This window comes from Lepus europaeus, chromosome 4 (assembly GCF_033115175.1).
Source record: "Lepus europaeus isolate LE1 chromosome 4, mLepTim1.pri, whole genome shotgun sequence".
NCBI classification, from domain to species: Eukaryota; Metazoa; Chordata; class Mammalia; order Lagomorpha; family Leporidae; genus Lepus; species Lepus europaeus.
In genome coordinates this window covers 140,460,600-140,475,376 of record NC_084830.1, presented here as the reverse complement: position 1 = coordinate 140,475,376, position 14,777 = coordinate 140,460,600, and the positions used below count along the sequence as shown (strand labels likewise).

The window sequence follows — 14,777 nt, the reverse complement described above, 5'->3', positions numbered from 1 at the left end:
AAAGAATGAAAGCTCAATTCTGGCTGGTGCCGCGGCTCAATAGGCTAATCCTCCGCCTTGCGGTGCCGGCACACCGAGTTCTAGTCCCGGTCTGGACACCGATCCTGACCCAGTTGCCCCTCTTCCAGGCCAGCTCTCTGCTGCGGCAGGGAGTGCAGTGGAGGATGGCCCAAGTGCTTGGGCCCTGCACCCCATGGGAGACCAGGAGAAGCACCTGGCTCTTGCCATCGGATCAGCGCGGTGCGGCGAAAAGGAAGACCTTTCTCTCTCTGTCTCTCTCTTTCTCTCACTGTCCACTCTGCCTGTCAAAAAAAAAGAAAAAGAGAAGAAAAAAACTCAATTCTGTGAAAGTTAATTCCTTTTTTTTTTTTTTTTTTTTTAATTTCAGGCCTTTATAGAGATGGAAACCAGAGAAGATGCGATGGCAATGGTTGACCATTGTTTGAAAAAGGCGCTTTGGTTCCAAGGGAGGTGTGTGAAGGTTGACCTGTCTGAGAAATATAAAAAACTGGTACTGAGGGTATGTAACATGTGATTTGTCATCTGTAAAAATGTTTTCATATATTTTGAGTTGCAACATCCTTGCAAGCAGTTTTATGCATTGAAAATACAAGATTTATTTATTAAAGAGAACAACCTGTTTCCCCATCTTTTGTAGTAGCAAATGGTTTTAAATTTGAGCATTTTGGTTTGTGGGTTTTTTTGGTCTTTTTTTTTAGATTTATTGATTTGTTTGGAAATCAGAGTTACAGAGAGAGAGGGAGAAACAGAGATCTTCATCTGTTGGTTCACGCCCCAGATGGCTTGCAACAGCCAAGACTAAGCCAGGCTGGAGCCAGGAAACTGGCACCTATATGAGATGTCCGTGTCACAGTTGGTGGTTTTACCTGTTAAACCACAACACCAGCCCTTTGAGGGTTTTTTATTTTATTGTTTTGTTTGAGGATTATTTATTGAAAAAACAGTTAAAGATCTTCCATCTGCTGATTCACACCTGAAATGGCTGCAATATGCAATAGCCAGAGTTGGGCTAGGGGAAAACTAGAAGCCCAGAACTCCCATCTGTTTGTCCTGGATAGGTGGCAGGCGCTCTCTTCTGCTGCATTTCCGGCTGCATTTACAGGGAGTTGGAACAGAAGTGGAGCAGCCTAGACTGGAACTGGCACCCATGTGGGTGCTGGCATCATAGCCAGCTTTTACATGCTATACCACGATAGTGGCCCCTAAACTAGTTCTGTGGAGAGAATACTTCATTATTTTTATCTGAAATGTTAACGTTAGTGGAGTTTTGCTACTAAAAATTTTTTTAGAGATTTATTTATTATTTGAAAGAGCTACAGACAGGCAGGGGGTGGGGAGGTCTTCCATCCACTGGTTCACTCCTCAAATGGCTGCAACAGCTGTAGCTGAGCCGATTTGAAGCCAAGAGCTTCTTCTGGGTCTTTCATGCAGCTGCAAGGGCCCAAAGACTTGGGCCATCTTCTGCTGCTTTCCCAGGGCACTGCAGAGAGCTGTATCAGAAGTAGAGCAGCCGGGACTCCAACTGGCACCCATATGGGATGCCAGCACCATGAGGCGGTGATTTACCCACTACATCACAGCACTGACCCCAGCTGTTAAAATGTTTATATTTACTCTGTTTTGTTAATTTTAGGAGCTTTTGAATATAGGCAGCTTACATTCTCGAATGTTACCAGTGAAGTGGATGATTGTATATACTCCAGTGGATATATTTTAATGTGTGTGCAAAACTTTTTATCTTTTAGATTCCCAACAGAGGCATTGACTTACTGAAAAAGGATAAGTCCCGGTAATTTTATTTTTCCATGTATTTACATGTGCTAGGATGTTAAATTGATTATTTTTTAACTTAGAAAAATTGTTACCTTTCTTATTCCAGAAAAAGATCTTACTCTCCAGATGGCAAAGAATCTCCAAGTGATAAGAAATCCAAAACAGATGGCTCCCAGAAGACTGAAAGTACAACTGAAGGTAAAGAACAAGAAGAGAAGTCAGGTGAAGATGGTGAGAAAGATACAAAGGATGACCAGACAGAACAAGAACCTAATATGCTTCTTGAATCTGAAGATGAACTACTTGTAGATGAAGAAGAAGCAGCAGCACTCCTGGAAAGTGGCAGTTCAGTGGGAGATGAGACCGATCTTGCTAACTTAGGTGATGTTGCTTCTGATGGGAAAAAGGAACCTTCAGACAAAGCTGTGAAAAAAGATACAAGTGCTTCAACTGCAGCAAAGAAAAAGCTTAAAAAGGTAAAGATTTTATATTTGCTTATTTTAATAAAACACTAGAGGAATTTTTTATGCAAGTAGGGTCACTGAAAGAGAATTATGTCATTTCTAATGAAAATATCACAGAAACCACCATATATATTTATATCTAAACTCTGCAATAAATAGATTGAATGGGACATTGCGTTAAAATTTAGCAGTAAAATGTCAACTTGTAAAGGAAACTTTTTAGTAATAAGAAAGACTTAAAACAATATACTTCTGTATTGTAGTGATACTTCATAAGTACTGATAAGGCAGCCTTAGAGTGCACCTTTTTAAACAAACAAACAAAAAAAAAAATGGGGCCGGCGCCGCAGCTCAATAGGCTAATCCTCCGCCTTGCGGCGCTGGCATACCGGGTTCTAGTCCCGGTCAAGGCGCCAGATTCTGTCCCAGTGCCCCTCTTCCAGTCCAGCTCTCTGCTGTGGCCCAGGAGTGCAGTGGAGGATGGCCCAAGTGCTTGGGCCCTGCACCCCATGGGAGACCAGGAGAAGCACCTGGCTCCTGGCTTTGGATCTGCGCTGGCCGCGGCGGCCATTGGAGGATGAACGAATGGCAAAAGGAAGACCTTTTTCTCTGTCTCTCTCTCTCTCTCACTGTCCACTCTGCCTGTCAAAAAAAAAAGGGGGGTGGGGTGGGGGATAAGAGTTGCAGTAAATTAAATGGCCCAAGGTACTTGGATCTTGTCACTCACTCAAAAAGAAACCTATTTGAGAAATGGAGACTTAGATATTTTTAGTAAACTTTTAGAACAATCTTACTAGCATTTATTTAAGGTGAAGAGTAAAACAAAAGACCCGTGGTGAGCTGCTTACTACCTGATAAGGATTAGAAAATGAAAATGCCTTTGAAAAGCTCCTTATGGCTCTTGCAATGTAGGGTGAAACTGATTTTGGTGCTTTTTTGCTGTTTATATCCCCAAATTCTCAGAGTAGATAAGGCTGAATCCAGAAGCCAGGCACCCAATCCATGCTTCCCTTCTGGTTTTCAGGAATATAGCCACGTAAGTAGTCATTAATGCTTCCCAGGGTCTCTATTATCAGGAAGCTAGAATCAGCCAAGAATTGAACTCAGGTGCTCTGATATATGATGTAGGTGTCTTAGCCACTGGGCAAAACACCCATCCAAAAATGAGGATTTTATTACATATCCCATTTGTTCCTTCTAACAGACTGTTAGAAAGTTAGTAATCCCACGTATTGATGCCGTGGTCAGTAACTTTTCTCTTTTTCTGGCTGGAGTGGGTGGTTGTGGATTATTACTCCAAGTGGTGCAGCCAAAATTTACACCTCAGCATTTTTACTCTGGAGCTTGATTTTTAACCTTAATACTATTTTCTCTAAGCGAGAGTTAAATTTTCAGGCATTGTCTTGCAAATAGTATCACTCACTTGTTTGTCAGATTAGTTGACAAATTTCTTTTTTTAGAAATTTACTTGAAAGAAAACTCTCATCTACTGGTTCACTGCCTGAATACTCATAATAGCCAAGGCCAAAGGCAGGACACAGACTTAGTCCAGGTCTCTAGCTGAAAGGCAAAGGACCCTGTTATTCGAGCCATCACCACTACCTACCAGGTCCTTCACTTTAGCAGGAAGCTGGAATCAGGTGCTGGAGTTCAGGGTCAAACCAAGGTACTCTGTTTCAGAACCCAGGCAACCTAACCATTATGCCAAATGCCTATCTGTCACATTACTTAGCAAAAAGTGTCTCGAAGTGTAGAATATGGAATCCTTATATAATTTGTTTTCTGCTCTCTGTATGAAGCAAGGCTTTCATTATTTATGGTCTGTTGTCATCGTTGTTTGGTTGGTTCCATTTTGTTGTTGTTTTCATTTCAAGAGTTATTTATTTGCAAGAGGGAGAGATAGAGCTCTTTTGTTTGCTTGTTGACTCCCCAGATGGCCATAACAACCAGGGTTGGGCCAGGCAGAAGCCAGGAGCTTCTTCCAGATCGCCACATAAGTGAAGGGTCCAAGTACTTGGACTGTCCTCTTTTTTTTTTTTTTTTTTTTTTTTCCTTCTTTTTTTATGAGCTGTTAGCAGGGAGCTAGATCACGAGTGGAGCAGTTGGTAAAGAACCAGTGCCCATACGGGATGCCAGCATCAAAGGCAGCGGCTTTACCTGCTATACCACAATGCCAGCCCCAGTTACTTAGTTTTAGAACAAATTGTTTTAGAAAATCATCAGTGATTTTTGGGGGAGAAAGGACAGTCAGTAATTAATGAATAAAGGCAAAGACGCTCTTTCCCTTCAAGTAACACAAATGGAAGGGATGCTGCAAGATAATTGTTGCAGAGTAAATTTGTCTTAACATCATCGTTTCCCAGGGAATATGGAAAGTTTTGTCACTGTAGATGAGGTTGGTGATAAGGAAGATTCAGAAACTTCAGAAATCGGGCTTGGCATTTAAATCTGGTGACAAAAATGATGATGGTTTGGTTGAAATTAAGGTGGACAAGATCGAGGAACTTGATCAAGAAAATGAAGCAGCATTGGAAAATGGAATTAAAAATGAGGAAAATGCAGAACCAGGTGCTGAATCTGCTGAGAATGCTGACGATCCCAGCAAAGACACAAGTGAAAATGCAGATGGCCAAAGCGATGAAAACAAGGAGGACTATACAATCCCAGATGAGTATAGAATTGGACCATATCAGCCCAATGTTCCTGTTGGTGAGCTTTAAGGCTTTGTTCTTCCCCATTTCCCACCCCTTTCCCTCAAAAGACTCTTAGTGAAATGAGTTGTAGTCTGATAGTGTCTTAAATAGCTTTTTTTTGTTGGGAACAAGTGATAAATCGTAATTGATAAATAGCTCTTTTCCTCTTGAACATGTCTCCTGATTTTGTATTATGTTGCCATTTCATAATGTGTTCTCTTTCTCATAAAGGTTTCTGAAAATTGCACATTGCCTTTGATTTTTCTGTGTTAATGTTTATCTTTTAAGAGTGCCATTATGCCATTAGGTGAGACAAACCAAACTAGTATGATTTTTTTGCTTTGCTTTTAGCATAGGCTGTATTGGACTTCTCAATAATATAATGTCTGATTCAGATTATATTGACAGGTAAAAAGATTTGAGAATACTAAATTTGTAAGAATGTATATTTGTGTTTCTAGGTGTAGACTATGTGATACCTAAAACAGGGTTTTACTGTAAGCTGTGTTCACTCTTTTATACAAATGAAGAAGTTGCAAAGAATACTCATTGCAGCAGTCTTCCTCATTATCAGAAATTAAAGGTAAGGCTGAATATAAAGGAAGAGAGTTTTTTGGTGAAAACTTAATAAAATATCAAGTTACAGAAATAAATACAATAAGTATAATGTGTACAGTATATCTCTAGATGTGGTTCAGAGCTTTATCCTAAAGGTAACATTTTTCTTTATTGGTGATTTTAAGCATTAATAGGTTTTAGAAACATCTGTTTAACTCCTATTCATAACTCACTTGAATCAAATGACAGTTTAATGATTTCTAGCCCAGTAGAATAATAAAGCTTTTTCAGACTCAAAAAATACCATGTCCCTATTGAGTACTTTTTACATTTTTCTGTTTATTTGAAAGACAGTTAACAGAAGGAGAGAGAAGAGCTCCCATCTGTCGGTTCAGAACCCTAATGGCCATAATGGCCTGGGCTGGGCCAGGACAAACCAGGAGCCCAGGAGCTTGTTCTAGGTCTCCCACGTGGGAGGCAGGGGCCAAGGACTTGGGCCTTCAGATAACTTGTTTTCTAAAATGCTCCGAAATCTGAAACCTTTTGAGCATTGTCATACCGTAAGTGGAAAATTCCACACCTAACCTCATAAAGTTATTTTCAGTCACTTTGTACAATTGTGAAATATAAATGAATTTCATGTTTAAAGTTGCTTCTGCAAATAAAATAGAAGAAAATCTGAAATCCAAAACTTTTATGATCACAAGCATTTTTGCTAAAGTATATATATATAGTATGTAGTCTTCAGACATACTCTTCTGTTGATTAGATAGATGCTAACCTTGAACTTTGGAAATAATTCCAAACCAAACAAATTCCATATTTTTGGAAATAACCTTACTTTGCAATAACATTTTTGAATTGTGTGTTTTTTATAACATGCATTTCCATGAACTTTTTGAGGACTTCTGTATGTATTGTCTGGAAGAGTCTATGCAACTTTATTGAAAAAACTTTATTGAAAAAAACAAATCAGTTGCTAGCAAAGCTATTAGTTGATCACTCATCCATTGACAACATATCAATTATTCAGTGCTATATTAAACAGTGACAGTATGCTTTGTAATTAGAAATTTGGTCTCACTTTTTAAAAGAATCTGTCAGGTTAGTTAAGGAATTACCATTAAGCAATACAATACGAGTATCTTTGCAAAAAGTGACATACTAATTGATAATTGTTGTAACTGAGTGGTCAGGGGTTTTTGTTTTTGTTTTGGGTTAATGTTTTCATTTTAGGTATATAATGACTTTTGTCCCTTAAATCCATTTGCGATACTGTCTTAACAGATTTCTTATGTCTAGAAATGGTGTAGGGGTCAGCAAGCTATAGTTACAGCTCAGCTACCTTGCAATTCTGCAAGTATTGTTCCTGGCTGTTGCTTTAGTGCTACAACTTAGTGCAAAATTGAGTAGTTGAACAAATACAAAAATATTTGCTACTGTCTTTTAAGAAAATGATTGTCCAATGGATTAACAAATAGAACATTTAGTGAACTAATGTTAACTGATCTCTCCTAGCAGTAGTATCAGTTTTATGTAAACTTAAATATCTTCATTTTCTCAACTCTCAAGGTTGCTTGTACATTTAAATACCCATTTTCACCTTTTATCTTTTTTTCCAATCCCTTTACTGTAGTATTCTCTGAATTAGTTTACTTTTGTACCCTTGACTAATATGAATCAACTCATTCTTTAAGATTTGTTTGTTTGTTTGAAAGAGTTAAGGAGGGAGGAAGATCTTCCTCTGATGGCTCACTTCCCAAATGGCGGTAACTGCCATCGTTTGGCCAATCCAAAGCTAGGAGCTTCTTCCAGGTCTCCCACATGGGTGCAGGGGCCAAGTACTTGGGCCCATGCTTTCCCATGCGCATTAGCAGGGAGCTGGATCAGAAGTGGAGCGATATTACATTTTTGAATTAACATGTATGTTATGTTTTTCTTAAGTGACTTTGGTCCTCTAACTAATTCTTTTTTTCCCCTCTCTTTTCAGAAATTTCTGAATAAATTGGCAGAAGAACGCCGGCAGAAGAAGGAAGCTTAAGATGTTGAAGAAGCTTAATGATTTCAAAGAAAATAATGGTTCTTTGTTTTTATTGTTAACCTTTTTTAAATACAATGCTGATAGTTAGGAGAAAACTATTGTACTCTTTTGTTTTAGTGGAAAAATAATAGATGTCTGTTCATGTGTTAAGTGTTATAGCAAAAAATATGTGTACGGTTAAGTTAATGAAAAATAGTTTTTCTTTTATCAGGATGACAACAGACAAAAGTACTTTGTAGAGATTGACTCTGTAAGCTACTTAAGACAACTTGCACCACTAAGGAAAATAACATAGAACCATTCTGAGAAAGATGAAATTTAGTAGTTATAAGCTTCAAAGAAATGTCAACTTTTGATTCCATTCAATAAAGAACAAAACCAAGTGTATTTTTATTACTTTCATCTGAAACATTCCACATTTTAATCTGAGCCTTGCAGTCCTTTCATTTGGATTTGAAGCTTTTTTAGTTGTATTTCAGTTTTGGAAGACTTCATTATGTGAGATTGACAGTTCAGATGCAGGTGCAGTTTTCTTTTAATGTCATTGCTGTTGTTAAGATAATAAGAAATATTAAGTAATTGACTTTAGATTTTGTAATTTTTTTCCTTGAGTTCCTGCTAGATTTCGTATTCTAGTAGTTAATGTATTTTCAGTGAAATGTAAAAATGTTCCCGTTCTCTTTGACCAGTATTAATTTCTTGAGATCTTACTGCTTGTCACTTGAATCCTGTAGCTGTCATACATCTCTGGTATAAGCAACATTTGATTTCCGAAGTGTGTAGACCATCTCTTCATATTTTCAAGATGTAATTTTACAATTCTGCATTCTAAGACCAGTTTGGCCATAATTCTAGACGCACGCTTCTAATTCATGTACCTGCACATGTGACCTTTGTGAACAGAAATTTGCATGTGTAATCTGTGTTTACTTGTAACTTTCTGGTTATATACTGCTTATATCTGTGGATTCAAGTTACTGAAGTGAATACCAATAAAAAAAAACCCTAGGCCATGTTCATTGGTTATACATGTTTGGAATGTTAACCAATATATTTGTCAGTTGTGGTTCTTATTGACTGTTACAGTTTTGTGCATGCTTTAACAAAGTATAACTTTTTTAATCTACAGTGAGTGTGACTGCTACTAAAGATCTGAATTTTAAACTTTTTATGCTGGTGGATTTCTTGTTCCTGTTACATAATTAAAAAGGAGCTTTCGATTTTTAAAATCTTGTGAATTTAGAGTGTTAAATACAAAGAAATATCAAAAGATCATGTTTTAGACATGTCTACTGGTTTAACAAAATTGCATCAAATAGCAAAAATTAGTTCTGGTAGCCTTTAGAAATAATTAAACAGGGCTTCTTCATGTACTGGATTATCTGTTGTGAGAAAAAAAAATTAATTTTAAAAATAACTGATAGGAGTTGTCTTTCAGGCCCAAATATACTAAAGGATATTTCAGATAGTTGGGTGAAATTTTAAAGCATCTCACCCTGAAGGATGGATCACTGTATTAATGTAACATGTACAAAAAATCCTTGCCAGTGTACTTCAATTTTAGCCTTTACTAATTACCCACTTTTGTTTAATTTCAAGTATTAACTAACAGTAGCTACAGAAAGCATTACATGTACAGTGAGATTTTTGTTTCCTGTCAATGAAAGCTTTTTTGTAACTCTTAACATTTCTTCAATTTAACAAGTTGAAGAATAATTTCGGTGTCCCTAATTAAGATGTATTTACTTGAGAGGGAGAGACAAGAGGCAGAAATCTTCCATCTGCTTATTAATAGCCAAATCTGGGCCATGCCAAAGCCAGGAACCAGAAACTTCATCCTGTTCTCCAACATGGGTGGTAGGAGCTCAAGTACTTGGGCCATTTTTTGTTGCCTTCCTGCACTCATTAACAGGAAACTGGATTCAAAGCAGAGTGGCCAGCACTGGAATCAGCAATCAAATATGGGATGTTTGAAGCAACAGCTTTTTAAAAAGTTTTTATTTAGTTGCAAAGCAAATACAGAGATCTTCTATCCACTGGATTCATAAAGAGCCTCAACAGCCAGATGTGGACCATGCTGAAGCCAGGGTCTGGGAATTCCATGCTGGTATCAGACCTACATGGGTGGCAGGAACCTAAGTCCTTGGGCCATCTGCCATAATAACATTTAGAAATCAAAATCTCTTAAGTAAGCTGACATTGATAAGTCTATTGACCGTTACTTCTCCAGATTATGACAGAGCTTTATAGGAATGTTTTCACTTATGCTCTAAAGTTTCAAAACATTTTTTCCTGCCATTATTTTAGCCTTTAAAGTCTTTTGTTACAAGGGAAAGGGAAACTTAGAGAACTATCTTGAATTTGTTCTCCGGTGCAGGTTAGTGAGAAGCTAGAATCCAGAGGATCCAGATGGGCCAGTGTGGCGCAGCTGGTTAAGCGGTGTCAGCATCCTATCTGGATGCCATTTTGAGTCCCGTCTGCTCTGCTTCTGATCCAGCTCCCTGCTCATAGGCCTGGGAAAACAGGAGCGTACAGCCCAAGTTCTTGGGCCCTTGCATCCTTGTGGGAGACCTTGAAGAGGCTCCTGACTCCTCGGTTTTGCCTGGCCAACAGCCACTGAGGCCACTGGGGGAGTGAAGCAGCAAATGGAAGATCTCCATCTATCTGCTCTCAAATAGATTTTTTTTTTAAGAGTAGCCAGAATCAACCCAGGCACACTGAAAAGTAATGTGGGCATCGCTAGTGGCCTGTTAACTGCTGGGTCAAATCCCACCCTACTTTGAGTTTTAGAAAGCTTTATAATTTTGAGGACCAGAGGTGGCCATTGTGCTGTGAGTTAAACCCACTGTGTGTCCCACATCAGTGCTAGTTGGAGTCGTATTCCACTGTCAATCCTGCTTCCTGGTAATGCACCTGGCTGGCAGCAGATGATGGCTCAGGTACTTTGAGTCTGCCACCCATGTGTAAGACCTAGATGGAGTTTGCACTCCTGGCTTTGAGCTGGCCAAGCTCTAGCTGTTTGGACATTTCAACAGTTACCCAGCAGATGGAAGATCTTTCTCCTTACCGTTCAGATGTGTTGAGGTCACGTGCAGATAAGATCAGTGCCTGGGATGGAGTCTTGCCTCTGCTTCTAATCCAGCTTCCTGTTAATGTTCTGGTTAAGTGACATGACAGCTGAAGTACATAAGTGACCTTGAAGGAGCTCCTGGCTCCTGGCTTCGGCCTGGCACAGTCCTGGCTGTTGGATGGAAGATAACTGTCTTCTAGATAAATGAAAATAAAGGGTAAATGTACAGTAGGTAATAAACTTACATAAGTGGAAGATTTTTAAGGAAGTTGGAGCACTCTACTGTGTATTAGACAAAAATTGATTCTCCTCTCATCCCCACAGAACATACGTGGCTACACTGAAAGTTAATGGTGTAAGTTAAGGCTTAGTGACCTTTATTTGAGCAATGATACCATACTTATGTGTTACATTGAATTGTTTCTAACAATTTGAACCAAATGGGAATAAACTAAGAGTCCTGTCTTTGACTAGAACGACTAGAACACACTGTTCATTAGAGCTCTGCTCTCCTCATGGGAGCTGTTCCTCTTTGCTCAGTTATTGTTTTGGATTTTTTTTAATGCTTACTTGAAAGGCAGCGTTACACTGCCACTCCCCAAATGGCCATGGCATCTGGGATTGGGCCAGGCTGAAATAGATGCAGGAGTTTTCTTGCAGGTCTCCCATACTGGCGGCAGTACCCCAAATTCAGGTGCTTTAGCAAGAAGCTGAATCTGAAGTGGAGCAGCCAGGACTTGGACCGGCACCCATGAGATGTTGGCATCACAGGCGGTGGCTTAAACCAATGCACCTCAACATTGGCCACTTCTCATTTCTGTTTGATTTGTAAGATTAACATACATGGTATCCTTTTTTCCATTGAGTTGGACAGAAAAGGCCATTAGATGCCAGCTACTTCCTTGATAACTGCCAAGTTCAGCTACGTAGAATACCTGGGTTTTTGTTTTGTTTTGGGGCGGGTTTTTTTTGGCTTGTTTGTCCACTTCTATGAAGAGAATCCTGAGCTTACGCACTTTTTGAATGCTCTCTAAATGGTGGTGTCATGAGGTGCTGGAAAGAAATGTTTTTTGGTTCATTGGTATTTCCTAATTTTTCGTTGTGGCTGCTGTTCACAAACACCAGGTATATCTGTGACCTATCTGAAAAGCCGGCACAGGACAGCCCAGGGCTTCAGTGTGCTGGAGCAGGCTGATCCCCCACTTGTACCCCATGAGTGCCAATTTGAATCCCAGCTCCACTTCCAGTCTACCTCCCTCCTTATTAATGCTCCTGGAAAAGCAGCACAGTGGTGCCTGATTATTGGGCCTGTGTCTCCCATGGGGAGTCCCAGGCTCCTGGCTTTGCCCCAGCCTAGTCTTGGCCATTACAGCCATTGAAGTGAACCAGAGAATGGAAGGAAGTGCTCTCTCCATCTCTTGACTCTGCCTTTCAAATAAAAATAAATCTTAAAAATTTAAAGGACTTCGTCTAGTCTGGAGAATTGCCTCTCTTCAGTAGTCAGTCTGTAAGTACACCTATCTATACTTATGTTCCAAGTCCTGCCCATGCTAATTTTCTGCCTATACAGATTGGGCAGCTCTTTCATTCTGTCAGGCTGGTTTTAAAATACTGAAACTTCGTAGGGGGAAAAAAAACGATGCCCTTTCTTGTGTCTCCTCGGTGATTAGTGCTGGCACGTAGGCAGTCAGAAAGTTAATTGACTAATGCTGTCCCCTCAGCTGTTCAGGACAGGAACTTTCATTCATTCATTCATTCACTCATTCATTTAGGAAGCTCAGAGAGATCTTCCGTACATTGCTTCACTCCTTAAATCCCTGCAACAAGCCAAAGCAGGGAACTTGGTCCTCAGTGCAGGTCTCCTGTGTGGGTGGCAGAGACCAAAGTATCTGAGCCATCAACACTGCTTCCCCAGTGTGCATTATCAGGAAGTTGGAATCAGAAGTGGGACCAGGGCTCAAGCTGACCACTCCTCCAATAATGCCATGTAGGCATCACAAGCAGAATCTTAAATGGTACACGAAGCACTGGTGCTTTTCCTTCCTGAAATAGCTACAGTTACAGACGCTTTCTCAACTCTTGTTAGTGCTAGGATACACTAGCTCTGCTTCTACATGATTCTGCCTGGCTTCTACGTGATGCAAATGAACATGGACAAGGCCGTCATGAAAGTACTACAGCATTGTAGATTTTATTGTGGGATTTTTTTTTTCTTTCACAAGTGCAACTCAAGCATTGATAGTCTATAAAACAGTAAATTCTTTAAAATCAGACCATGTAGAAAGGGCTAATAACTTGTTTGTGACCATTCTACCAGATATTTGACATTTAAACCCACACATGCCCATGTTTAAATATAGGAGTGTATTTCAGAAGGTTTGTGAAAAATGGAGTTGGAAACTTTCATGGAGCAAAAAATTTTGAAATGCAGCTGAGTGGTCTTCAAAAAGTTGATGAATTGGCCGGCGCCGCGGCTCACTTGGCTAATCCTCTGCCTGCGGCACCGGCACCCCGGGTTCCAGTCCTGGTCAGGGTGCCGGATTCTGTCCCCGTTGCTCCTCTTCCAGTCCAGCTCTCTGCTGTGGCCTGGGAGTGGGTGTGGAGGATGGCCCTAGTGCTTGGGCCCTGCACCCCATGGGAGACCAGGAGGAAGCACCTGGCTCCTGGCTTTGGATCGGCGCAGCACCAGCTGTACCAGCTGTAGCGGCCATTTGGGGTGTGAACCAACACCCCCCCCAGCCTGAAACACCAACATCCCCTATGGGCGCCGGTTTCAGTCCTGGCTGCTCCACTTCCTATCCAGCTCTCTGGCCTGGGAAAACAGTAGATGATGGTCCAAGTCCTTGGGTCCCTGCACCCGTGTGGGAGACCCCAAGGAAGCTCCTGGCTCCTGGCTTCAGATCGGCCCAGCTCTGCCCGTTGCCGCCTTCTGGGGAGTGAACCAGCGGGTGGAAGACCTCTCTGTCTCTGCCTGTCTAACTCTTTCAAATAAAGTAAATCTTTAATTTAAAAAAAAAAAAAAGCTATTTTGCTGCAGAAAATGTGCAATTCATGCAGTTTTCATAACATGCATTAGTCATTTTTAACTTTTTTTTTTTTTTTTTGACAGGCAGAGTTAGACAGTGAGAGGGAGAGAGAGAGAGAGAGAGAGACAGAGAGAAAGGTCTTCTTTTTCCCGTTGGTTCACCCCCCAAGTGGCCGCTGCGAAGATATGAACTGGCACCCATGTGGAATGCTGGCATTGCAGGCATCTGTTTTACCTGCTATGCCACAATGCTGGCCCCTGATAAACTGTTTTAAAAAAAATACTGGAAAGATCTTCAATCCACTGGATTAATTCCCAAATGTCCAAAACAGGCAGCATAACATAAGGTGGAAGTTAGGAACCTAGAACTCGGGGTCTCCCATGTGGGTGTCAAGGTGCTGCCTCTCAGGGTGCATCTTAGTTAGAAGCTGGAGTCAGGAGCAAAGCTAGAACTCAAATCCAGGCCTTCTCATAAGGAACACAGGTTTTTAAAGGTTTTGGATTAACTTCAGATGATCCAAACACATCTTGATTTTAGTTCTATTTGCACCTCTACCAGCTTCATCCCCAGCTCTCCTTAGATGTATTACACACAACAGACTGGTTAACATCATCTTCCCCTTGAGCTGTATGCTTGGCAGGCAACAAAGCCAACCCTAATCGCCAATCTAGGACAAAAAACAATGTGGATGAAGTGGTTGACCAAGGGACTAGGATAAAACATAAGTTCATTTCTTTGAGACTCTGGACTGGCCCAAAGCAGTCTTAATTAAATAGCCCTGAAGAAAAGAAACCTTGCTTCTGGATTCAAGCCTTGGAACTGAGTGAACTTTCTATGGTACTATGAGCATGTCATTTTTGTTTGTTTTGCTTTGTGTTTGATAGGCAGAGTTAGAAAGACAGAGAAAGGTCTTCCTTAAGTTGGTTGGTTCACCCCCCAAATGGCCGCTACAGCCAGCGCTGCTCCACTCCAAAGGCAGGAGCCAGGTGCTTCTCCCGGTCTCCCATGCAGGTGCAGGGCCCAAGGACCTGGGCCATCCTCCACTGCCCTCCCGGGCCATAGCAGAGAGCTGGACTGGAAGAGGAGCAACCGGGGCAGAACCGGCGTCCCAACCAGGACTAGAACCCAGGG

At 40.7% G+C, this 14,777-nt stretch overlaps 1 protein-coding gene across 5 annotated transcripts in view; it reads left to right on the top strand.

Annotated features, from left to right (window-relative positions):
* MATR3 (matrin 3) overlaps window positions 1-11,096 on the top strand; it is a 35,356-nt gene extending 24,260 nt beyond the window's left edge. For all 5 annotated transcript variants that reach the window (XM_062189058.1, XM_062189057.1, XM_062189059.1 and 2 more), the window contains 6 exons: window positions 389-520; window positions 1,767-1,810; window positions 1,901-2,270; window positions 4,745-4,967; window positions 5,413-5,534; window positions 7,500-11,096. In XM_062189058.1, the coding sequence (XP_062045042.1) occupies window positions 389-520; window positions 1,767-1,810; window positions 1,901-2,270; window positions 4,745-4,967; window positions 5,413-5,534; window positions 7,500-7,550 (942 nt within the window). In that variant the 3' untranslated portion in view covers window positions 7,551-11,096. The remainder of the gene's footprint in view (window positions 1-388; window positions 521-1,766; window positions 1,811-1,900; window positions 2,271-4,744; window positions 4,968-5,412; window positions 5,535-7,499) is intronic.
* The last annotated feature ends 3,681 nt before the right edge of the window (window positions 11,097-14,777 follow it).